Source organism: Phycodurus eques, chromosome 3 (assembly GCF_024500275.1).
Source record: "Phycodurus eques isolate BA_2022a chromosome 3, UOR_Pequ_1.1, whole genome shotgun sequence".
NCBI lineage: Eukaryota > Metazoa > Chordata > Actinopteri > Syngnathiformes > Syngnathidae > Phycodurus > Phycodurus eques.
The window spans coordinates 8,447,394-8,473,884 of NC_084527.1; the positions used below are offsets into that span (position 1 = coordinate 8,447,394).

Below are 26,491 nucleotides of genomic sequence, written 5' to 3' on the forward strand. Positions count from 1 at the left end.
ACGTGTGTTGGTAAGGCTCAGTCAGCGGTATATTGAAAGCTTTTTGTAAAGTCTCTCCATTCTTTTGTACATTATACCGCTATTAATTCAACGGTAGGTACTAAAATTCAAATAAAAACGAAGGCACGTTAGTCGGACATCTTGTCACGCCGTAATTTCAGTCGGGGTTCATTTGTCAAGGCAAAGGAAAGCCAAGTTTGTGCTCAACTTCGAATCACTGCGCATGCGTGAACTGTCTTGTCTTTCCCAATGTAGTTTAAATGTTAACGATAAAGTCCTTTTACTGTCACGCGAACGTGCCACTGTTAATTCCTGGTCGTTTACCAACAAATGTATGTGACATGGAGGCGGAAGAGACGGACTTAAACCCCGATAAAGACGACCTCCCAATTTGTGCCAATACCAACCACATGCTAGTCAAGCACTATGCTCTGGACCTGACTGTTCATTTTGACAGGAAAGTCATCAGTGGCAGTGTGGTTCTGTTCCTGGAACCAACTGCTGCTGGAGAACCTGAGGAACATTACGAGACCCACGCTGCTCTGTTGAAAAAGAATGACCAGTGTTCAAATGATCCACCAGGGATTGGGACAGCAACCTATCATATCAAGACCTCACCCGATCGTCATTTCACCTTAGTGCTGGACTGCTGTGATGTCACTGTGTCAAAGGTGGAGCAAGTGGACATCACCTTCTTGTCGGACTCCTTTCCCGGGGTTCGGCCCCGTGACCTCATCCACGCGCTGACCTCCATGCCTTCTGCTCTGTGGAGGCGGCAGAAGGAGCTCTTCTCAGCGTGCGGCCGTGCCCCTGGTGTCGATGGCGGCCTGCTGCATTTTCACACCGACCGCTGGAGTCTGCAGGTGTGGAAGCAGGAGGTCTCCTCCCCACGTGAGTTCCCCCGGGCCTTCAGGATCTGGTACGAAACAAAGCCTACTGGGGGTTCCGTGAGGTGGACCAAAGACCAGGACAACAGGTGGGTCGAAAGGACAGTGGACAGTCTGATAATTCAGTGTTTCCTAACCTATATTGGAGCAAGGCACATAATTTTAACCATAGAAAAATCAAATAGCACACCAAACAAAAATGTCACATAAAGTGTACACAGTATAATCCCTCGCTTATGTTTTGTTATTTTATTATTAATTAATATTAATTATCGATCGGTTACGTTCCAGACCACACCAACAATAGATGAAATCTGCAAAGTAGTTACCAAGTATTTAAAGTTTTATCTACTTTTATTTTAAAGTTTCATGCATACACTTCATCACCAACACAGGGTAATTTTACATTCTGTGGAAGAGCATTTCATCGCTCTCCCTGACACTGTACGTCGCTAGCATAACTACTGAATGTGCGATTGGATTTTGGACCAATTCAGGGTGCAGCTCACCTCTCGCCAGTGTCAGCAGTGTTAGGCTCAAGCTTTGTTTTACATTTGAGGCATTTTTATTGTTTTATTTTTGGTTGAACCCAAAATTCACTTATTTGGGGCGTTTGCCTGAATTACATCTCCCATTCATTATTCATTCCAGGACGTGCGTGTACACCGCTGGCTCCCCCATCAACAACCGAGCCCTCTTCCCCTGCCAGGAGCCGCCTGTTGCCATGTCAACGTGGCAGGCCACGGTGCGGGCCCCCCGTGACTGCGTGGTCTTGATGAGCGGGGAGGAGCAGGTCGCGCCTGCTGAAGATGGGGACACAAGTGAGGCTTTATTTATTTATTTATTTTATTTATTTATTTTTTAAAATACTGTTGCCTGTCATTTTTCTTGATCAACTACCTAGCGTTGGTTGTGTGTAAGAGGTTTTGTGTTGAAAAAGACTGTCCTTTTCTTTTATTGATATTACAATGCTACCATTCTATTGTTACATTTTCTATTTAGGAGAAACTGTGTCAATTCATAATCAGAATCATCTTTATTTGTCAAGTATGTCCAAAAAACACACTAGGAATTTGTCTCCGGTAATTGGAGCTGCTCTAGTACGACAACAGACTTTTGAGACATAAAGACATTGAAAAAAACAGTCACTGAGCGATAAAGGATTGCTAGTTATCTGGTAATGCTGGTACATTTAATTTTTTTTGGACAGTTGTGCAAAAAGATGCAGAGTCCTCAAGCACTTAGAGCAGTTCGAATGACTAATATTACAATAGTCCGGTGCAATAACCATAGTGCAAAGGACAATGTTGATTGTGCAAATGTTGCAGATAATCCTAAAAAAAATTCTTCTAACAATAAAACTTTGTAGAATTTTTGAATAAGAAATCTTGCATTACAACTTTTTTTCCTATCATTATAACCTAGAATAAAGTGACTTTTTCCAAATATTATAACAAATTACAATAAAAAGCGTCTTCGGTGGAGTGTAAGGTCCGTGTTACGACGATTACACGTCTCGGTGCTCTCCTTCCTGTTCAGATTGAATTGGTCCCACACTTTTGGCATCTTTTTTTATCTCATTCTTCATCTCTATTTATCATTACCCTCCAGCCCAGTGAAGCTTTTTGGGACCGTCTCTGTGGTCCAATTATTGGAAAAACTTAAAAATCTGTTGTTCGTAGTTTTGCTTTTTAATGTGTTTTTAGGAGGAGCAAATGCGAATTTTGACTCACAAATTGCAATGCTCATCTGCTTATTTTGACCCTTGGAAGAAACGTGTCCCCAAACAAGAAGCGTCCCTTTTCCATTTATTTCATGTAAACTTCTCACGTATGACTTTTTACAAGCCTTTGTCTGTGTTCTCCGCAGGTTTGTTGATGTGGAATTACTACGTCACAATGCCCATGCCTGCCTCCACCTTCACCTTGGCAGTAGGCCACTGGCAACAAGTCCTTGCTCAGCTTCCTCCTGCGTGTGGAAAAGGGGGACCGGAAAGGTCGCATGAGTTTGGGGAGTACGTCCCCGTGTCCTCACACGGAGGTTCAAGCAGTGAAGTAGCAAAAGCCTCCAGCCTCTACACTGACAGGTAGCGTATTCTTTTTTTTTTTTTTTTTTTTTTGTTACTATTTGCTTTTTATTTTGGCAAGACCTCCTTCTTTCCTGGCGTCATCATACCAAGTCTGGCCTTTCCACATTCCATGACAAACCTTTCCCTTTTCATTCCCCCTTACCATGATGAGGTTTAGGGCGCAGCAGCTCTCGGTCGGCCTTTTTATGACAAATACATCAAAGCGTTGAAAATTCCACACTCTGGATTCAGTGCCCAGTAGAAATTATCTTTGGAGAGCAAACAAGTAAAGCAGACACAAATTTTTATGGATACAGGATACAGTGAGTGACTGGTTTGCAGGGCCCAGTTGGACTAGGGTCCCCACTCCTTAGCCCTGTTGCGTCTGCCAATGATTTCCAGTAAGCCTCCTCCTCCCGCCCTGGTTTTCCTCTCGTGGCAGTCCAACCGTAGCCTGCCGCCGGCCTCAGGAATCTCCCACTACAAGGCAGGCCTTTATTTTCAGTGAATGGCTGGAAGGAAACTTGGACACTGCTCGAAAACCCTTGGATACGTAGTCAGCACTGGTTGTTGCGTTTAGAAAGAATACGATTGCATCGTGACACCTTGATATTTTTAGGAGCGGTTAGGTATATAGTCCATATTTCCATGGCTTTCGTTCCCACGCTTAGAACAAAGAGACAGCACACATGGAATGAGTATTGTACCTCACGCACGCTGTGTGCCTAACCTATTAAAAGGATTTTTATTAACCTTGGATTAAACTTGTCTTTTCCTTTCCAATGCGTTCCAAGGGAAGAGCCGACCGCCTGCTCGGGCTCGTCTTCTCAGCACGAGAGCGTCTCTGTGCCCGACCATTCAGCCATGTTGGATGACGGCTTCCCTTGTTCCCATGGCGACTACCCTTGCCGGTTCGTCGAGCGCACCCTGAAGTTCCAGCGTGTGATCCCGCACCGTGTTTTTGCCCCCGTCAGCCTTCTGCAGAAGGCACAGGTCAGGAGCGGTCACACTTCCAATAATAAAACTTCAGTGTTACCTTGATTTAAGAGTGCTAAATAATTTTTTTTTAATGACGCGTTTGGCAGATGGTGACCAATTGTTTAAAAAGAGCCCAAGTGCACTTGCTTCAAACTGTTTATTGACCACCCTAGCTGAAGTTTACTGTAAAACTAAACATTGAACAAAGAGAATTACACTTTGTGTATTCACCCAAACCACTTAACTTTGTTTACCAAAGTCCATCAGCTTAATGCTAATACAGTACATAATGCGATATGGCTTAAACAGGCTAGCGAAACTAGAATTGATATTGCAGTCGTATGAACCTTTTTTTACAGCTGATATTTGAACACAAACAGTGCAGTAACACATACAGAGCATATACTGTACGTAGCAATACCCATAGGCATGTATTATTATTTTTTTTTAAATGGGGAAAAAAAATTTAATCTCTTCTTTTTCCTAACATTTTTTATGTCGTAGTATTAACAGAGTATTTACCAACAACGTTTAACATTTTTAAAAAATTTGGGGGGGGAGAAATTTTTTTTTTTCCTCATGTAACTTTATGCCTTTTTTACTTATAAAAATGTACTTAATACTTGGACTTGATCTTTATGAAATAATACATATTTTTTCTTGTAACATTGACATTTTTCTCAATAAACTACTTAATACTTGTCAGGTTTCGCTTTTTTAAAGTGTATTTTTTTCTAGTAACATTACTTCTTTTTTTCTTAGATAAAAATATGACTTAAAATTTAAGATTTAAATTTTTTTTTTTAATGACATTTTTCTCACTACAGCTTCTTTGTCAAAAATATTAGGAAAAAAAAAATAGTCTTTGTCAAAAATATTAGGTAATACAAACTTTTTTCCTCTCGAACTTTAAACATTTCCCCCCTCAAAATTACTTTTTTTTTTTTTTTTCCTTTTGTCATAAAATTGCATTTTTATTCCAGAAAAATCTACATGGCAGCAATCAGCAGAGGTGCTATTGATGCACTCTCAACTAGTTTGTCTCAAGACGACCTTTGCAGGGAAATGAGAGTTTAGAATATTTAGAGAGAGCCTTCCAGTTAACAATTAATTGATTGGCAATGTTCCCCACGCACAACCAAATTAATTTGCCAATTGACAGAGGGGACTGTAATAGAATGAGGAAAAAAAAAAAAAAAGCGCTGTATGTCCTCCATTGTTGTCTCTTGTTTCATGGTGTCTTTGTTAAATGTAGTCATGTTTACACCACTTGTTTACTATAGAATGTGTCAAAGTATTCCTATTGGGCTAACGTCTGTATTTTCGGTATTTTAAAGACACGATGTTTTCATTTTAGACCGGAATGCTCGCCCTATTGCCGCGATGTTTAGCCGCAGCCCACGCAGTTCTTGGAGTTCATCCCTTCACCCGACTTGACGTTCTCATCGTGCCAGCAGGGTTTTCCAGTCTGGGCATGGCCAGGTAAGAACACACACACAGGGTAGAGAGATGGCTGATTACAGTCTGGTGGGATTGGGTACAGCCTGCGGTCATTAACAAATATAGACTGACTCTGTTTGTTAAAAATCGTTGTACCGTATTTACTGGAACATTGGTCAAGCAGCGCTTATAAATCGTCAGATGATATGTTTTGAGGTGTTTTAGCCTTTTTGGCCAACATGAGCTGTAATTTTCATATTGCAACAAAAACATTAAGCTTGGGTGCCGAACTGTTGACGCTTTAATCTGCTGCCTGGGCTCCACTTGTTTCTAGAGTGTGATTCATGGGTTTGTTTCGCATGTGAACCCCCCCTCCACTCCCCATTATTTATCTCCTCTTATGTCATGTGGCCCTCACCTCCTTCCTTTAAAAACAAGACTCGGGTTTTCCTCATCTTTCCCAAAAGTACCACATCTGCAAAATGCTCTCACCCTTAACTCACTTCTGCGGTAATTCCTCCAAATCCCCACCAACCCCCCACCTCCCCTCCACTCTGCTCCACTCTCTGGCAGTGGTTCGGGTGGTCTCCAGGCTGTCCTCTCCACCCTGCCAGACTTGTGTTGATATGTTTGCGTGCAGTGTAAGCGGAGGTCTGCCTGTTGATGTGTGGGGGCAGAGACGCAGCAAGACTCCCTCACGGTCCTCCGCAGAGAAGATACATTTGTTTTTATGCCTATCTTTGTTTCCGTGTCCTCTTCACCCTCTTCCCACTCCGTTTTCTCTCATTTCTTCTACTCTGAAAAAATTAAATACTGCTGATGCCGTTGCTTCTTTTACCTCTTATAATTTGTCTTCTGACTTTCTTAAATGTGCAGTATGTGTCCATTCTTATATGGGCTCTTCTATACAGCTCGCGCATTGTGGGCCACATTGTGACTTTTTCGTGACAAGTACAATCCAATAAGTGTAAGATTTTGACCCCCCTCTATTTTTCCCCATATCATTATGACCTTTTTCCAAAAAAAAATACTACTGTAAAATTCTGACTTTTTCTTGTAAAAATATGGCTTCATAGTTGTAATATTTTGACTTTGTTTCCCCGAAAAAAATATATTTTTAAAAAATTTCGTCAAATTCTTGCATCTCATCATTTTTTCCCCACTCGAATGGGTGGGTATACCACTGCGACAACTTTTTATTCATTATTATTTTTTTTTGGTGCACCATATTGAAAAAAATATGTTGCACATGTGGCCAAATTCCACTATATATTTTTTCTTAATATCAAAGATTTAAACAATATACCCAGACCTAGTACCAAAATATACAGTCGAAAAAGAGGATGAATGAAGCTAAAATTGAAGCTGGAATAATGACCGTTATCGCCTAGCCGTGACTGTGTTGACAAAGAAAAAGCGATTTTGGGTGGTCAGTCAACATTGTCTGTGTCTCTGTTATTTTATTCCCCCGCAAGACTGGATGTGAGCTCATCGCCACAAACGTCTGCTCGGTGCGTCACAGCCCCAGATTAGCTTCTCTCGCAAACATTTGTAGAGCGTTGGGGTCGCTGCCTGGGCCAGTTCTCAACTTTGCACATTTATTACAGCAAATGTTTCCCCTGAAATGCCCTTTGATCTAAACCCCTCATCTTATAAACCTCTTTCTCTGTGCTGCATTTATTTTTTCATGAAGTTGTAACACATAGGCTGCTTTACTGTAGCTGTTGCCTGATAGATGTCTTGATGTCTGTCTTATCTGCCTGCTAAAACCTAACTCACGACAGCGGAAAAAGATTTAAGGACTTCATTAAGCTTGAGACAGCACCTGCATTGACTCCCTATTAAACTCAGGATAGGTCTCAGCTCAGTCATCTCACTCGAATCCTCCCTTCATCGCGGGTGGTTTGGGTCCCAAGTTACCCACGCACGTCACGGCAGGGAGTTGTGCCTTCGGAAGGTGAGGAGGTCAACCAAAATGGAAGATTGAGACGGAGATGAGAAACGGAGGCGGGGTTCGCAACAGGCCGGCAGACCCCCGGGATGTGGGAGAGGATGTGCGGATTATTCCCAGCAACAAAAGCCATTAGCCTCTGGAAGGACTTCAGAGACGGGCGCTATTTAATCTCGAAATTGGGAGGCATGTGGGACCGGCTTGGGACAGGGCCAAGTGCCGATTTTGTGCAGTGGCCTGGCGGAAACAGCAGGAGTGGAAGGTCCTGTGGCAGGCAGGCATGAAGCTGTTGTCGTGTGATCCAGAGGAAAGGGGGAGGTGGAGGATTCACAGTAGTGTGAAGTTTTTATACCCAGATACACAGTGGGAGGGCAGGAAACGCAAGATTAAGAAGTCAAGTAAGGGCAGGTCTACATTCTGAGACTGCCACGCTGTGTAATCTCAACACACACACAATTATGTGTGAACAAGGCTTACATAAATATAGGCATAACGTCAGTCAGTAAAATTTACCAATTTTAGGTGCTTTTATGTAACTATGAGAAGAGTTTTTTTTTTCCACACTATAAGCCTCATGTTCTTTGGCTGCAGGATTGTTTTTCAGTCAACGTTTTTTCTCTTAGAGAGACAAATTGACACCGGAAAAGGGAACAGAAATACAGAGACGGCTTGAGTCGAAAAGGGAAAAATTTAAGAAAACTGTTTCAAATTCTTGCTGAGAGATAAAGGAGGACAGTTAAACTGAAGCTTGAAATAAATTATTCTGTTTACCCATCCAGCTGTATCTCAATAACTAGCAATGTTCTTTTTCCATACATGGAGAAATATTATTCGCTAAGTTGGTATGTGGTTGGTTAGGTAGATTTGTAAAGTAATAAGTGCCATTACAGGGGTACGCACACAAAATCGGCTCAAATTTGAGCATTTTTCCTCTCTTTCGACCAAAGTCGTCAAAGGTGGGGTGTGTTAAGAATGATTCCCCCCCCCCCTCCTCCCAGATCTCAGAAATGGTAGGGGCCGACAATACTAAATGCTAAACTTGTTAAATTTTTTTGTGTAGTCAAAATTACAAGGAGTTTACAACCGCAATGCCATTACGAGATAAGCTAACAGTTAGCCTGTCTTCTTCAATTTCTTCATGCCATTACGAGATAAGATAACAGTTAGCCTGTCTTCTTCAATTTCATCTTCTTGTACAGCTGCTAGTACATTTTTTTTTTTTCCCCTCTCTTTGCCTTTTCGGGCAGTCTGGGTGCTCTGTGGCACTGTGCTGCTGCTTTCAGGTCAGTGGTGGTACAATCAATGACAGACATTTGGTTTTGGCCAGGCGACTCATGATTGCCATTGGAGCTATCATTATGTGTGTGGTGTGCTGTGTTGGTCATCTCGAGTACACCACACACTCCAGAAATGGCAAGCACATGCTTGCCGTTTTGATACCAATAAATATGCAGATTCAAAATTATATCGTCACAGTCTGCTTGTATTGGGCCCAACTGTGGCGATGACCTACTAGATCCAGCAGATGGAGCTCCTTTTTAATACGCATTGGACTGGAGTGCACTCGATCACCCGGCATGTCAGAATTGTTCAACCTTTGCAGAAGTCTACGTTCTATTGAGTAGCTGACTGTTTTCTTTAACCTTTTGTGTAAGCCATATCGGTACACTAATACTAATACCTACACTAATTGTGGTGTGGTTCACTCACCTGACTTCTGTGCACACAGTGCGTTCAGTTCCCCACTATGTGATGGTATTAATGTGAATGCCAATGGTTGTATGTCTCCATGTACCCTGTGATTGACTGTTGATCAGTCCTGGGTGTTGCCTAAAGTCAGCTGGGATAGACTCCAGCTACCCGCAACACAGAACAGGATAAGTGAAATTAAAATATGGATGGCTGGATAAGCCACATTATTATTATAAACATATACAGGTATATACATACATACAGTATATAACGTATACATAGGGTCCACTTAAAACTCTCACTCAAGTTACTAGATATGATTAGTTGCCTGCTAAACACGGTGATGAAATCTCCTCGTTGCATCTCGACCACCTCATTTGCTTCCGACTGGGAGTGACAGGAAGGGCACTGCGTTTCCTCTGCCCTCTTTGATGCCGAGGTCTGTGGCTGCTGGACTTGTCGTACCCATCAGATATGAGTGTGGCTTTGCAGGAAGGCCAAATGAGGACAAGCCAGAGAGAGTGGTAATCCCCCTATAGAACCTTTTGTTGAGAAGTGACATAAGTGTTGAAATGGCCCTTTTTGGTGGGGGTGTTATGAGGGTGTTATGTTTCGCTGCTGACACACAGATTCCTGTGCTTGTCTTGATATGAATGCGTCCATTGTTCGCGTATTGGTTGAGATATGTGTTCCGGGATGATGTCACACAAACATACATATGTCATTGTCATGCTGTTTTCCAACAGGCTAAGGGGAGATGACCCTATATTCTTGATAGTCGACTCTTGATAAGTGTGCGCGCGCGTGACTGTGTAGTTTAGACCACGGGTTATATTCCAAATCCTCTTTTTTATTTATTTATTTTATTTATTTATTATTTTTTTTTTATTATTGATTCCTTTTTAAGCCTCTCAGCTCATATGTGGCTGTCTGAACAAAATTGGGTAAAAAGGATCATGGACCTTCTCCTTGCAGTGCAGCTACCATATAGCTGTCAAAGTTGGAAATTATGCCATGGTGTATACCTCTTGACCTTACTAAGTGGCACCGGACCATTTTCAGCTTGACTTCAGTTGACTACATCCCATGTTTATGGTCTTGCAGGAAGTTACATTGGTCCCATTTAGGAGGAAGTTACTCGCCGGGCTGCCTGAGGCTCATGGCACCCCGCTGGATGCTATCCAGCTGCCATGTTGCCCTTTAGTGCAGCGACACCTTTTTAAACTTTTATTGCACTGAGACCATGATTGTGTGATTTTTGTAGTCGTCCAGTAATTAGAAGATTGCTGCTTTTAGTATCAGCTCCCTAAGATAAGTGAACATTAACAACAACAGCAATCCAGCAAACGATTTTTTCATATCATAACGAAAAGACAACAATCCCCATTTATTCAAAGCTAAAAATGTTATTTTCTAGGCGCCTTATATTTAGGTTGAGAATTTTGAGTAATGGGAGTACAGGGGGCTATCTATCAATAACCGATGTGAACACAGTGGTAAAGTTATAATTGTAATAAATATTTGTATGGAAAAGACTTCTAAGCGATAGATATTAAATAATCAAATTAAAAACAGTATGGCGGTAACCACATTAGGTTGTATTCAGTGCACACTAGTTCATCGTGCGCCACTCAGATCTTCAACAGATCTTTGGAAATGTGCGAAGTTCCATCCTGTTTCAAACGCTCCACCATCATTCCAGTCCCCAAGAAACGTGCAATCTCTGGTCTGAATGACTACAGGTCTGTCGCTTTGACATCTGTGGTCATGAAGTCCTTTGAACGTCTCGTGCTGGACCACCTCAAGAGTGTCACAGGTCCCCTGCTGGACCCCCTGCAGTTTGCCTACCAAGCGAACAGGTCTGCGGATGGGATGATGCAGTCAACATGGGACTGCACTTCATCCTAGAACACCTCGACAGTCCAGGGACCTACGCGAGGATCCTGTTCGTGGACTTCAGCTCAGCGTTCAACACATCATCCCTGAACTCCTTTCAACCAAGCTTCTCCAGCTCAGCGTCTCACCTGCCATCTGCCAGTGGATTTACAGCTTTCTGACGGGCAGGACACAGCAGGTCAGGCTGGGGGAGGCCACCTCATCCACACGCAGCATCAGCACTGGGGCGCCCCAAGGTTGTGTCCTCTCTCCGCTGCTCTTCTCTCTCTACACGAACGACTGCACCTCAGCGAACCCGACTGTCAAGCTCCTGAAGTTTGGAGATGACACCACTGTCATCGGCCTCATCAAGGACGGTGACGAGTCTGCATATCGACAGGAAGCGGAGCGGCTGGAGCTGCGGTGCGGCCGACACAACCTGGAGCTGAACACGCTCAAGACTGTAGAGATGATCGTGGACTTCAGGAGGCATCCTTCGCCACAGCTGCCCCTCACGTTCTCCAGCTGCCTTGTGTCAACCGTCGAGACCTTCAAGTTCCTGGGAATTACAATCTCTCAGGACCTGAAGTGGGCGACCAACATCAACTCCGTCCTCAAAAAGGCCCAGCGTAGGATGTACTTCCTGCGGCTTCTGAGAAAGCACGGCCTGCCACCGGAGCTGCTGATACAGTTCTACACAGCGGTCATCGAATCAGTCCTGTGTTCTTCCATCACAGTCTGGTTTGGTGCTGCTACAAAAAAGGACAAACTCCGACTGCAACGGACAATCAAAACTGCTGAAAGGATTGTCGGTACCCTCCTACCCACCATTGAGGACTTGCACGCTGCCAGAACTAAGACAAGGGCGTGCAAAATCCTCTCGGACCGTCTGCACCCCAGTCACCAGCTCTTCCGACTCCTTCCCTCAGGTAGGCGCTACCGATCAACGCAAACTAGAACTAGTAGACATTCCAACAGCTTCTTCCCTCTTGCGATCAACTTCTTAAACACCTAACCTATAATTCCATTACAACAAGCTGGAAATCTTTTGATTTGAGTTCGTTGTCACATTTCTGTGGGGCAAATTATGTATTACTCGTGCACTCACTGTAGTTGTCTCGCCATGCTGCACTATTTGCATATACTGGCCACTCATGCCAGAGTAGCATCTGCTCCATTTGCACACTGATTGAGGAGTATCTGTAACATTTGCACAACCAACATTGTCCCAGATGATCGCACTACTCGTCACTTTAAACCGCATACACTCCTTGAAGTCTCAGCGCCCTTTGCACAATGGTCATTGCACCGGACTATTGCAATATTAGTCATTCGAACTGCTCTAAGTGCTAGAGGACTCTGCATCTTTTTGCACAATTGTTTTTTGTCAATGTCTTTATGTCACCAAAGTGTTCTGTAAATTGACTGTCTGTTGTACTAGAGCGGCTCCAATTACCGGAGACAAATTCCTTGTGTGTTTTGGACATACTTGGCAAATAAAGATGATTCTGATTCTGATTGGTAAAGATTGTATGTCAGTACTGATCTGAACCCTCTATATTGTGTATCCACTGGCCACAGTGAATATACACTTCAATTTATTAACTTAATTATCTTCAGCGACATACATGCAACAATGTTCTAGTGTTCCGCCATTCAGGAATGAATTCAACGTACTCGCAAGTTGTCCAAAATGTTTTTCAGTGTTTAGACAGTTTAAAAATGTGCAGTTTCTGGCACAGTTGTCAAACCTGAGGAGCCTACAATACTGAATCAGCAATGTTTTTTTTTAATTTTATTTTATTTATTTTTTTAAGTTTCAACGAGCTTCTTGGTTCGCTTACGAGACTAAGCCATCATTGTGTGTGTGCAACAGTTTAAGCCCTCAAGGTGTCATTTCCTTCCCCCTTTTTCATTGCTTCAGTTCGGTATGAAAACTGCTTCATTGACTGCACACTTCAGACTTGTACAGGCCATCTCCACACCAAAATGTAGTTATATTTGGGTTTGCAAGCATGCATGCAAGTTATCATTTAAGGAAGTGATTCCCAACCACTGTGCCGTGGCACATTAATGTGCAGTGAGAGATAATTAGGTGTTTTGTAGGAAATTATCCAATTTCACTTTATTGGTATGAAAATTATTTATTTACTCCAAATTATTTTTGTTCATCTATCTATGCCAGCGATGTACGAGATGGCCATTCATTAACAGAATAATAGCTTTTTGTTCAGCTAAAAATGACCAAATATCACAGTAAATACATTTGTGAGTAAATTGAGACTAGATAATATGTATTTCAATAGTATATACATACATTTTTGTTTGATGGTGTGATGTGAGATTTTGCTAATGTAAAATATGTGTCTTGACTCAATAAAATTTGGGAAAGGCTGATTTAGGGTACTTCGTTTTGAGCTTTTTGGCTGTGCCTGGGTGGGAAACAGCTTGTTTTGTTGACCTCTAAAATAATGGCCAAACTATGCATCAAATTGAACCTATTATCAAAACTTTAAATCAGTGTTCAATAGCATAAACTCTTTAAATTAGCCAGTTTCATTTTGGTCAACTAAACATCAGGTATACGATACTTGGAGGATGTTTATCATATCTAGATGTAAATGTATACCGTGCAAGAGGAAGTCACAACAATATATCTCATCTCTCACAATATTGATGAACATTGGTGTTAGAATTCCCGACCATGGCAGCTGATGTAGCTTTTTCAGGCTTCTGATTGTTTAAATAACACTTAGTTCCACATTTGCTGTGATTTCTTGCACATTTTTGATGTGAGATGAGATTATGTACAGTTGCTGCCCACCTCGCTGCAGTCATGGAGGTATTCTGTAATGTATTTGGTTGCCATCAGTGCTATTCCTTGACAACCTTTAAATCTGATTTACTGCCAGAACTGGAAAATTCTCTTATTTTTTTTGTTGAAAACTTCAAGAGCTGTTTGACTTGGCTGTTCACGTCAGACATCTTTGGGGTAGAAATCGACCGTGGCAAGAAATACAGAGAGTTTTTTTCATCGATGAAATTTGCTCAGCCAGCAAGTCTGCTTCTTAGACACGGCCTTTTAGGCTTTGTGTGTAAACACTTGTGAGGATGAAAGTTGAGAGTTTTCACTCATGAAAGTCTCACCTTGATATTAAATTGACTCTGGGATTCTTGTTTGATTATACAGCATCCAGCTCCAGTTTGAGCTTGATGCAATAAACCCTTAATGGGAAAACTGTTATCGTGTTGTGTTCGGGTCAGATTTGATAAGATATGGTGTCCATGTACAGCCACTATAATGGTCACTGTGCAACAAGACACTGACGCTACAAATACACAATGGAACCTCTACAGCAGGAGTGTCAAACTCAAATTCATGGTGGGCCAAAATAAAAAAATTGGGACAATGTCGCGGGCCAAACTCAATATTTAATGAAAAATCACTGCGATGTGCATGATTCCCTTCTCTCCAGAAATGTAGCATTAAAGTTTATCAAATGACAACAAACTTAAATTTTGCTTAAACACTGAATCTGGAATAAACAAATATATATAAACAATAAACAAATCAAATTTGTGATAAAATACATCAGGGGCATTTGTTTGTTGTTTTCTACTTAAATAGATAACATGAAGTCTTCTCTCTCTATCTTCTATTTATCTATCTCCAACTACCTTTCTTTTTGATGTAAATCTTTTGTCAAAGGCCAACAACAAAACAACCCAAAAAAATACGAATGTCCTTCAATAAAAATCAATACTTCAAACTATTAACAGTACCTGCCTAGGAGTTGATAAAGGGCATTAAAAAAAAAATTCAATTATGTTATATTCTTTGTTACAGCCACGTTGCTCGGCACATGACAAACAGGTCTGTCTTTTACTTTAGTGAACAGACAATCTGCCTCCCACCTGTCTTGGAAGTTAACCGTTTTCCATCTTTCGTTTGGCCATTTTTGGGAAGGGGATGTGTAAATTTGCTCGAGGAGACTGGTAGCATAGTTGCTAACGACAGCAATAGAAAGGGAAGGGGCGCTCGCCGGTCTAGACTGATGGGCCAACACACTAGCAAAGCATTCTAGGATTTGTAATATTCGTGGCACATGTGCTATATACTGGCGGGCCAGCTTTAATTCACATTTGAGATGGTCTCGCGGGCCAAATATAATATAAATACAGTGTTCCCTCGCCACTTCGCGCTTCACTTTTTGCAGCTTCAGTGCTTCGCGGGTGTTTCCAAAATATCCTTTAAAAAAAATAAAAAATACAGCCATATTGCGGAAAGACGCGTTGTTTCATGTTGATGTGCGCGAGAGAAGGTTTCCCCACATGCCAAACAAAGAGATGAGTTGACTCAGAGGCTTTGTACATGCCTGTACTGTACGGGCACTCATACAAAGGCATGTGATTGGTTCCCGGCGCGACAACGACCAATGAGAGCACGTGTGGATTTATCCCGTGAGCTGATTGGCTGCGCATCATCGCAGCCTCACCCAGCATCTTCCCTTGTTGTGTCTCGCCAGTCTCGTCCACGCTGTTGTGTTCGCAATAACTTTTTTTGTTTAAGCGATAATTTTTTTGATTAGTTAAGCAAGCCCTTACAATCCTACTTCGCATTTTCTTTACCTTTCGCGGGGGGTTCTGGTCCTCATTAACCGCGAAAAACGAGGGAACACTGTATAACATCGTGGGCCAAATTTGGCAGTTTGACATATATGCTCTACAGGCAGAGGGCTCCCCCAGTTTTAAAACCCAAACCCTTATTTGAAACCCTTACCCAAACTCAAAACCAGCCTAATCCAGGTTTAGACCCTTAATTTGAAACTCTAACCTCGTTTTGAAACCATGGCCATGATTTGAGAACTGAATCCAGGCTTGAAATCCTACTTTAAAAAAGGCTTAAACCCTGACCTTAATTTGAAAACCTAACTCTGTCTTGGAACCCTAATTTGAAACCCTAACCTAGACTAAAAACCCCAATTTGAAACCCTATACCCAGCCCGAAAATGGTTTTGGAACTTGGAGGTTTCACTATGTGTACTTTTCAGTAATTAACTGCCCTGACGGGTAGATAATTCTACGGAGCCCCCCTGGTGCCAAGGTATGAGAAAAATAAAATTCATTGATAATCTGTTCCCTCAATTTAGTAATCTGTACCCTCAATTTAGTAAACCGTACCCTCAGTTTAGTACTGTGTTTAGGAAACACGCAGGCTAATTGTAGCCAGTCCTGCTAGTACTGCTATATAATTATCAACCCCCTTGAACTACAGCAATATTGCCTTTCAGTTGAAAAAATGGGATGTAGGATATATCACGACATGACAATTTATACACAGAATTCACACGAGTAAGAATATAACATACAAATTGAATTTACTTCACTTGACAGATATACGTAGGTATACGGAGCCCCAGGCATTTGCTAAACTGAGGGAACGGATTACTAAACTGAGGGTACAGTTTACTAAATTGAGGGTACGGATTACTAAACTGAGGGTACGGATTACTAAACTGAGGGTACAGTTTACTAAACTAAGGGAACAGATTATCAATGAATTTTATTTTTCTCATACCTTGGCACCAGGGGGGCTCCGTAGAATTCTTCACCATGATATTTTTCTGAGGTTTATTTCTTACACAGTGTTGCGCTACGTACAGTATGGTTCATTTCGACTTCCGTTCAGGCTTTTGGCACTTGAGTCGTAGGTAGTACAATTGCCTCATGATACCTCCAATGAATGCTCCTAGTTGGAACAGATCATGGCCATTTAAAGCGCAAAGAACACCTAAACCCCGCTGTTATTTGTTCCTTTGCTATTCCCCCACGTTTTGTCCTCCTCTCTCCTCTTTATCGCATCTCAAAGGATTTCCTGCCTTTCTGCTCTCCTCTCCAGCTCGATCCGTGCAGTAACCCTAGAAGTGTGCGACAGAGTCTTAGCTTTTCAGCAGCGACTTGGGAGGTATTGTGGGAGGAAGGTGTGATTTTTATTGTTTTATTTTATTTATTTATTTATTTATTTATTTTTTTGGGGGGGGGGAGATTGGCTGCATTTCTTTTTGCATGGGGGGCACATCTGTTAATCAAGTAGTCAAGGATGAGCTGTTTTTTTTCTTCCCACCTTGAGTGAATGTCCTCCGTTTCTGTGGCACCATAAAGGCACCATGACGGGATGAAAAGGCAGCTCCGCATGACTGCACATGGACAGAGGATGGAGGAGTGTCCGGTAAACACTTTAAGGTGATTACAAGTAGTTAAGATTTTTGGGGGTAGCTTTTTTTTTTTTATTTCGGTAACCTTTGTTCCTTCTGCTGTCCTGGGGAACACAGCTAACAAATCCAAAGTTTTGGCACCGGTTCTTTAGGCAGCATTTCTCTGTGCTCTTGATGGCTCAGCATTTTCTACAGTACATGCAGCTTTGCTTCTCTTGAATCTTGAAATCCGACTTTAAAACCCTGTTCCTTTTTTTAAACCTTAATTGGAAACCCTTAATCAGGCTTAAACCCTGATGTGAACCCATAACCCTGTCTTTAAACCCTAATTGGAAACCCTATCCCTTGTTTGAAACCTTTATTTGAAACCCTAACCCGGTCTTAAAAACCTATCCCTTCTAAGAAAACTTAATTTAAAAATTAACCCTTTTTCACATCATAATCCAAGCTTGGAACCCTCATTTGAAACACCATTTGTGACTAAAACCTAACCCTAATTTGAAACCAAAACCCTGCCTTGAAACCCAAACCCTGCCTTAAAAGCCTTAACTTGAAACTTTAACCCTGGCTTAAAATGCTATTTTGAAAGCCCATCTGTTGTTTGAAACCTTAATTCTTTCTACTTTTCCAGGGTACACAAATCCTAGAGCCATTGTTGGCACCTGATCCTTTAGCCAGCATTTTCCTGTGTTCTCAGTAGCCCAGCATTTTTTTAAAAATATGAAATTAAGTATTACCCGCACTTGAAGATTGAAGCCGAGCAATTTGGCTCTGGTTGAGAGGCACAGCCGAGACACTTTGTTGTGAAAATGTGAGAATATTTCTTTGTGTCAAGAATCAACGATCGATTTATTTTTGATAGTTTATGGATTTTACGAGCAACTGTAAAACTGTATTTGCAGCATTACTCAAAATTATAGCTACTATTGAATTTGCTTCCACCCACCTCCCACGCCCCCTTCACTTTCCCCTGGAGGTGAAATCCTCTATATGCCTCCATTGTGATCAATGATCGGATAACCGGGATGTGTTGCATTGAACTGCCCTCGGATATGAACCTGCCGGCAACAGCTGGCATATAGTGCTGCAAGTAACAGTAAAGCAGACACACTGTGTTATAACTCTGGATTAAAGGCCATGGCAAGACAGGCCTGTCCCTGCACACCCATTCCCCTAACTAATGGATGAGTCCACAGTACCCATTGCAAGAAGTGATGGATAGATCCATTGTGCGGCGTAGGGGACACGGCTGATCTTGATGCTTATCCTGAGCTTTGTGTGTGTGTGTGTGTGTGTGTGTGTGTTTGTGTGGAACCTTGAGGCTGAGGGTAATTTCATCTGTCTGTGCAAAGCCAGACGCTTTAATGGGCGTGGGACCTCTGTGAAACAAAGTGCTGTGAAAAGCTATGCTGTAATATTTTCCTCTTGCCTCGCCTTTGCTCACGGCCTTAGGGAGAGCTACGATCCAAGCCCTTTGCTAGCTACAAGTCTTGCATTCTGTAAATTTCGCTGTCTATCAAACACAGACCAAATATATCACTGCAGTTAGATGACCCTGCTAACAATTATCTTACAGTACAGGGGGTCCTCTGTCTACAACGGTCCTGAGACGAGGTTTTTAGGTTACAAACAACAAGCAATGTACTAGTTTTTGTAGTGGTTTAAGAATATGTAGCCACACGGCACAAGAAGGCACACTCAATCATTGTCGTACTTATACTTTTTTTCGTGTGATTGTTGTATAATTAAGGCCTAGAAGTATTTCACTGTCAACATGTACTTGAGAAAAGCAGCCCCAAAGCTTGCTGCTTCCACCACCATGCTTCACTGTAGATATGCTATTCTTTTGGTGATGTGTTGTGTTTTCGCCAAACATACCTTTTGGAATTGTGGCCAAAAACTTCAACCTTGGTTTCATTGGAAATTTTTCATATTTTTCCACATGCGTTTGGGAGATTTCAAGTGTGCGTGTTTTTTTTTTTTTTCTTTTTTTTTTCTTCTCAGTAAGAACAAAATTTAGGCCTGGTTCACACATGAAGACAATCAGGCTGTTTTTGTCCCAGTGTTGCCCCTTTCTGGCCAAGGATGCAAAATGGATAGATGCGAGAGATTAATTGATTGATTGATAAATAGATGTTGTATTAATCCTGAGGAAAATTAAGTGTATCACAAAATACAGTTTCCATGACAAACTACAGTATTATTAATACTGCATATTGGCAGTGTGTCTACCATATTTGTGGGTGCGGCAGTACCGTGTTGTTCTGCTAATGTGCAGTTATGAGCACAGTATAACACCATTTTTATTTTTATTTTTTTTTACGATTTCCCTACTATATTCTCTTGAGATGATGAAGCGCACTTTCACAGTCTAGCACCTCACAGCCTCGTTCCCTGGCGTTGCATAACAAAGGAGCAACATTCTGTTTATCACCTACCATTAGAAATATGTTTTCCGCCTCAACCTTTCTCACTGAGGCATCGGTAAAAGCCAAATGGAAGAATGATCCAGAATGCTGTGCGATGAATGATGCATTTTGCATGCAAATAGGTACACGAAGGCAAGAATGTGTGTTTTATCACACTCCTTCCCGTCAACACTGAGTGACGGGGACTTGTTGAAGCCAGAGGAACTCAAACTTGACCCTGTGAACCTTGTGCTCCACATGCATTACATGACATGGTACAATTCAATGCAACCTCATCATCATTTGCGGGAATGCTGGTTAACCTCAGATTTTTTTAGACTTTGGACACAATTTTTCCAATAGCAAGCCATGGAAGAGTCAATGTTTTCAAGATCCTGTGTAGTGAATTCAGATATTTGTTTCCAAAAGACATACGTTTGAATATATAGTTGCTAAAAAGGTACAAAGACTGAGAACAAGGTATTACTGAATTGTGGTGATATAGCGTATCTGTTTTCACCATTTCAGTTTCCAATTTTTTTGTGCGAGGCTAAAACTGCACCTGATGAGACCTTTGGGCGTCCAGCGTGCGTTGCCCTTCCCGCACTATATGCGAACTGACCGCCTTGGTTTGCATCAGTGGTAATCTGGAGAGTTACTTTGTTTTAATTACTTGGCCCATTTCTATCACTACAGTGTGCAGTTTGCTTGCTAGCTATGGCACCCCAAAAATGTATCGTTCCTGGATGCCACAATTTACAGAACATCTTGTTGCTGTTATTTAAATTCACAAGTGTTATGTCTTTTGTGTTATTCTGGCTACCATAATATGTTGAAACACAAAGCATTGTGGGTATATAACTAGCAGGAAATATGTGCTCAAATGTCTGTCATGTAGTGTGAGCCAGAGGCTGAATGACATGTCACCGTGTTCAATAAATGGTTGCTTGATGATGTGTCGATGTGTAGGTCCACACAACAGAGACACTTTAGGGAAAGGCGAGGACGTGACTGAGCAGACAAGCCCGCTGCCCTTCCGTGGAATCCGGAAGCCTGTTTGCTTGCAAGCTAGCTGGTGAATAGCGCCTGTCGTCAGGGTGTGGAATGCCTCACGAAGAGTCTGTGGGATATACAGAAGAAGAAGAAGAATCACCTTTTATTGTCATGAACATGCATGCATGCACACAAAATTTGTTCTCTGCATTTAACCCATCACAGAGAACACATAAACATGTTAGTGGAACACACTGGAGCAGGGGGCAGCTGAAGCGCCCGGGGAGCATTTCGGGGTATCAGTGTCTTGCTCAAGGACACCACACCCCTGACAGCGTTTGAAAGCAGAAACAAAGGCTTGAGTTTTCAAGATTTTTTTTTCAACCAAATTTGATATACTTAAAAATACTCTTCTCTGTGGTGTGTCAAATTTACAAGAAATTTTAATTTTCACTGTCCAGCTTCACTGTCACTGTTTCAGCTCATTTTAGCAATGAGCTGAAATTACACGGGAGGTCCAAGTGCCGAATTCCGATTCAATGCCGATATCAGTACTTTTGTTTGAAGTGACGTTCCGAATTGGCTTTTTGTAAAGACTTACAGCAGGTTTTTTTTATTTTTATTTTGTGTTTATATGTGTTGTTTGGGTAGACGCTGGTGTGTATACCTCACCAATTGTTTTCATTTCCATAATGGCAAGGTTGCATTGCCAGCGGTGTACTGACTGATGCAGTGGCAAACCAAGTGCAGAAGGCATGATAACTGTGTGTGCACCTGGGAGGCAAGTCTCTTCACATTGAAGACCAAACACAGCTGGCTTTGCGTTGTGCATTCTCGTCTTCTTTGTCTTCTTTTTTGTCTATTAATATTATTATCGACGTCTGTCACTTTAGCCATATTGTTATTGTTAAGAGAGAGACACTGAGACCCCATCGCTATGCTTTAGAATAGATTTCCATTGAAATGAAGTCTCAAGAGATTATCTCTAACTTAATCCGTATATCGCCTGTGCAACCATTGACAAATAAGTGTGGCGTTCTGTATTGTCAATTGCTGCCTCATTGATACTGATAGGAAATTCGCTCACTAGAAACATATTTTAGTTAAGTGGATTTTATGCAAACCAGTGTGAAAGCACCTAACCAATTCGCTTAAATCGGTGACATGAACACACCCAAAAGTATGCTCTCCCCCCAGCCCCCGCCGGCTCATAAATATCCGCTGATAATCGAGCGTGCCGCGAGTGACAAGCAGTCGTTTAGGACAGGCAGTCGTTTAACAGATGTGTTGTCCTGTCGCAGCGTCTACGTGACTCGGCGGCAGAAACGGCGGCGGGCGACACAATCGCAGCAGACGGTCAGCTCGCCAGTCTGAGTGTTCGTAATGTTTTAAATCTATGCACTAGCATTGCTGCCAAAACACACACACACGCACACACATGAACTCACTGACATTCCTCTGGCATGACATCAGATTTTGGACGACACCAGGAATGAATGGCACAGGATTGTTTTACTGTTAAGAGGGGATGGCTCAACTATCACTATCCAGCTGATATGGATTAAAAGTGGCTTTCGTGAAGTGTGTGTGTGTGTGTGTGTGTGTGTGTGTGTGTGAGTGAGTGAGTGAGTGAGTGAGAGGGGTTGTGCATGTCAGGTCTTGTTCTTTTCCTTGGAAATACAGCATGCTTGGCCTCATCAGTTTATGACCCGTGTGGATCCATGTGATACAAAGCTGACCTGCTTAGAGTCGCTTTTTTTCATGCATGATTGTGCTTTTGGTGTTAAGCTCTTGACCAAGCTCTTAACCAAAAACTACAGTGTAACCTTAATGCTAATTTATTTCACCATGAAGCCTTTTTTTGTTTTGTTTTGTTTAGTAAAATGGAGTAGCAAATGATCCTCTTAGCTATGCATGACCTGTCATATCTGCTATTTATTTGCAGACTCTGATGCGATACAGTCTATGTGGTTCGGGTATCTCTCTGGGGGCCCTGGCCTGGCCCCCGTGCTCATGTGATCTGGCCCTACATGGACTGGCATTTGGCCTGGCCCTGTGGGGGCCCCCCGTCTGGGAAGCGCAGAGCTGATCTGCAGCCAGCCTGGAATTCCAGACATTAGGAGTCAGACTTGTTAAAAAAGGATGAAGGGTGGTAGGAGTTTGGTCAAATAGGCCCCAGTGTCCAAAATAGCCTACTGAAGTCCAAGAAGGAGGGATGAGACAAAGCTTATTCCCGTCGGCTGACATTAGGAGCGGGCGACCTTTTCGTTGATGGAAAAGAATAGACAACAGCGTACTTTGTGCGAATATCATCTTTCATGTGGCTTTTGTCCATTGCCTTACTTCTTCTCTCACTGAAAGGTTTATGTTTGCATGTGTCTCTATGAATCTACTGTATTTCCTCGTATAGTGGCTAGGGGTGTAGTCATCTGGAGAGAGTACCATGCATCTAATTGGGGTAAAGCGTTAGTGGGGGGAAACCTTCATTTGTACCAATGCATTTTTCTTATAATGTGTTTTTAAAATTATTTTTACACAAATCGATTCATCCATTTTCTATACTGCTTAACTTCACTGCGGTCAAGTGTGAGCTGGGGCCTATCCTAGCTGACTTTGGGCGAGAGGCGGGGAACACCTTGACCTGGTCGCCAGCCAATCGCAGGGCATGCATAGACAAACAACCATTAACATTTTCTCACCTATGGACAATTTAGACTTTTTCATCATGTTCTGTCATTGTAAAGGTAGTTACACCCACCTAGTTTTTTCTGAGGTAAAAATGGAGGCACCTAAGTGAGGTGCGATGTGTATTTCTTTTAGCTGATGACACACCCTGTGATTAATTTATTAAGTCACAGGTCACAACTTGAGGGAATATGGAATAGTGACTTGGTCTCATTGGTCAACAGTTATTAATAGAATTGTGATTTCTGCTCTTTTTTTTTTTTTTTTTTTTTTAACCTCTCGCCCCTCCCTCTTCATCTTTCTGGCATTCTCCTTAGATCTCTCAGGTATTTATGGTTCTTTCAGAGCATCTCTTTGTTTTCCTGCCGTCTTCCCTAAATCGCTCCCTATATTTCAAACTATCTCTGTGTATGTTATATTATTCCTCACTTCATTTGTCACCCACTTGTTTACCCATACAGTATACACACTGGGGGGCTCATCATCTTCATCTCTCTCTCTCTCTCTTGCCCGCTCTCTCTGTCTCTCTCTCTCTCTCTCTCTCTCTCTCTCTCGCTTGCTCTCGAACTCTCTCTCCCTTTCTCTCATGGGACTGTTTTAGTAGTGTCCCTGCTATGAGTCGAGCTGAGGGTGTCAATTACAGGACTATGATAGGGCTCCTTTTGCATTATGCATGACAGTGTCCCGCTGGGGAATAAATGGCCTAGAGCCAGGGATGATGGATGGAGGGATGAATAATGGATGGAGAGATGGAGAAGTTTAACGCTATTGCAATCTGTGTCCCACTAAATTGAAGACTTGCCCTGGCACACACCTGAAGCTCAGGGCCGTCTCACCCAGGCTGAGTTGCGGTCGTGCCGTTGTCACATGAAAGGCCACAATTGGGCTTTAATCACTATTTCATGTTGTGCCCTAAGACCCATTTGGGTTATATATACTATTTGAAGTATTTGGTTTATTATCCAATGTTTAGACCGCTTTTCAGCTTGATCCTTTTGCACTTGGATTTGTAGTTTGCTGGTGATGACAGTCTAACATGCATATGTCACATTTACCTGCATTTGTATTTCTTGTCTGTTTGTGTGATTAAAACATTTTATCCTAATGACTTTTTTTCATAAGTCATATTTAATGTGAAAGTGAAGTGGGAGACATTCAAGATGGGGGTTGTTGTTGTAGTCCCTGCAAGAGGTTTTGTCCCTGTTCCTTGATTTTTGGTTCGCACTATATTAGTTGCAATTATCTAACTGATGTTCTTGAAACGTTACGTGCAATTACCTTATTCATTTTGAATTATGTTGCTATGGTAAATTAATGGTACATTGAAATGAGACAGATCTAGTAGAAACAGTGTGTTTAAATGTGGCATAGTACTCTCTCATGCATGCGTCTTGTGTGTGTATTTCCTTTTTTTTGGGGGGGGGGGCGTCCTCAGTGCTTGGATGAGATTGACACGGACATCGTTTTGGAAAAATGTCCACTTTAACACCCTTTTAAAAACACATTCCATTGTTGCATAAACAAGTGACCCAAACAACATTGTTTTTAAATCAATTTTTATATTCAGTTAGAAAAGGTTAGATTGGTAGGTATGTTATTCCTGTTCCTGTTGTGCAGTTTTCAATCATTCTTCTACAATGTTTTCAGGAGTGAAAACATTCTGGATTAAGTATTAAATAGCTGTGGTAAATTAAGTTACAAGAATATCTCTATCTTATCTATCGAGAGAGAGAGAGAGAGAGAGAGAGAGCGCGCGAGAGAGAGAGAGAGAGAGAGAGAGAGAGTGAGAGCATACAATGAAATGTTTGCCCAAAAGGAAAATACAGTGGGTACGGAAAGTTTTCAGATCCCCTTAAATTTGTCACTCCTTTATATATTGCAGCCATTTGCTAAAATCATTTAAGTTCATTTCTTTTCCTCAATAATGTGTACACAACATCCTATATTGGCAGAAAAAAAACACAATTGTTGAAATTTTTGTCGATTTATTTAAAAGGAAAAACTGAAATATCACACAGCTATAAGTATTCAGACCCTTTGCTCAGTATTTAGTAGAAGCATTCTTTTAATCTAATACAGCCGTGAGTCTTTTTGGGAATGATTTAACAAGATTTTCATACCCGGATTTGGGGATCCTCTGCCGTTCCTCCTTGCAGATCCTCTCCAGTTCTGTCAGGTTGGATGGTGAACGTTGGTGGGTAGCCATTTTCAGGTCTCTCCAGAGATGCTCAATTGGGTTTAAGTCAGGACTCTGGCTGGGCCATTCAAGAAGGGAGTTGTTCTGAAGCCACTCCTTCGTTATTTTAGCTGTGCGCTTAGGGTCATTGTCTTGTTGGAAGGTGAACCTTTGGCTCAGTCTGAGGTCCTGAGCACTCTGGAGAAGGTTTTCGTCCAGGATATCCCTGTTCTTGGCCACATACATCTTTCCTTCGATTGCAATCGTCCTGTCCCTGCAGCTGAAAAACACCCCTACAGCATGATGCTGCTACTACTATGCTTCACTGTTGGGACTGTATTCGACATGTGATGAGGAGTGCCTGGTTTTCTCCACACATACCGCTTAGAATTAAGGCCAAAAGGTTCTGTGAGAATCAGAATAATCTTGATTTACCAAGTATGTCCAAAAACACACAAGGAATTTGTCTCCGGTAGTTGGAGCCGCTCTAGTACGACAATAGACAGTCAATTTACAGAACACTATCTTGGTCTCATCAGACCAGAGAATCTTATTTCTCACCACCTTGGAGTCCTTCAGGTGTTTTTTAGCAAACTCCATGCGTGCTTTCATGTGTCTTGCACTGAGGAGAGACATCCGTCGAGCTACTCTGCCATAAAGCCCTGACTGTTGAGGGCTGCAGTGATGGTTGACTTTCTATAACTTTCTCCCATCTCCTGACTGCATCTCCGGAGCTCAGCCACAGTGATCTTTGGGTTCTTCTTTACTTCTCTCACCAGGGCTCTTTTCCCCTATTGCTCAGTTTGGCCGGACAGCCAGCTCTAGGAAGGGTTCTGGTCGTCCCAAATGTCTTCCATTTAAGGATTATGGAGGCCACTGTGCTCTTAGGTACCTTAAGTGCAGCAGAATTTTTTTTTTGTGACCTTGGCCAGATCTGTGCCTTGCCACAATTATGTCTCTGAGCTCTTCAGGCAGTTCCTTTGACCTCATGATGCTCATTTGCTCTGACATGCACTGTGACCTGTAAGGTCTTGTATAGACTGGGGTGTGGCTTTCCTAATCAAGTCCAATCAGTATAATCAAACACAGCTGAACTCCAATGAAGGTGTAGAACCATCTCAAG

At 42.1% G+C, this 26,491-nt stretch overlaps 1 protein-coding gene across 4 annotated transcripts in view; it reads left to right on the forward strand.

Moving 5' to 3' along the window:
* aopep (aminopeptidase O (putative)) overlaps nucleotides 1–26,491 on the forward strand; it is a 98,475-nt gene continuing 71,984 nt past the window's right edge. For all 4 annotated transcript variants that reach the window (XR_009768270.1, XM_061671901.1, XM_061671902.1 and 1 more), the window contains exons 1-5: nucleotides 1–976; nucleotides 1,539–1,708; nucleotides 2,757–2,973; nucleotides 3,750–3,948; nucleotides 5,291–5,415. Coding sequence is in view for 3 of the 4 variants with exons in the window: in XM_061671901.1 (XP_061527885.1) it covers nucleotides 261–976; nucleotides 1,539–1,708; nucleotides 2,757–2,973; nucleotides 3,750–3,948; nucleotides 5,291–5,415 (1,427 nt within the window). In the remaining variant the exon portion in view is untranslated. The remainder of the gene's footprint in view (nucleotides 977–1,538; nucleotides 1,709–2,756; nucleotides 2,974–3,749; nucleotides 3,949–5,290; nucleotides 5,416–26,491) is intronic.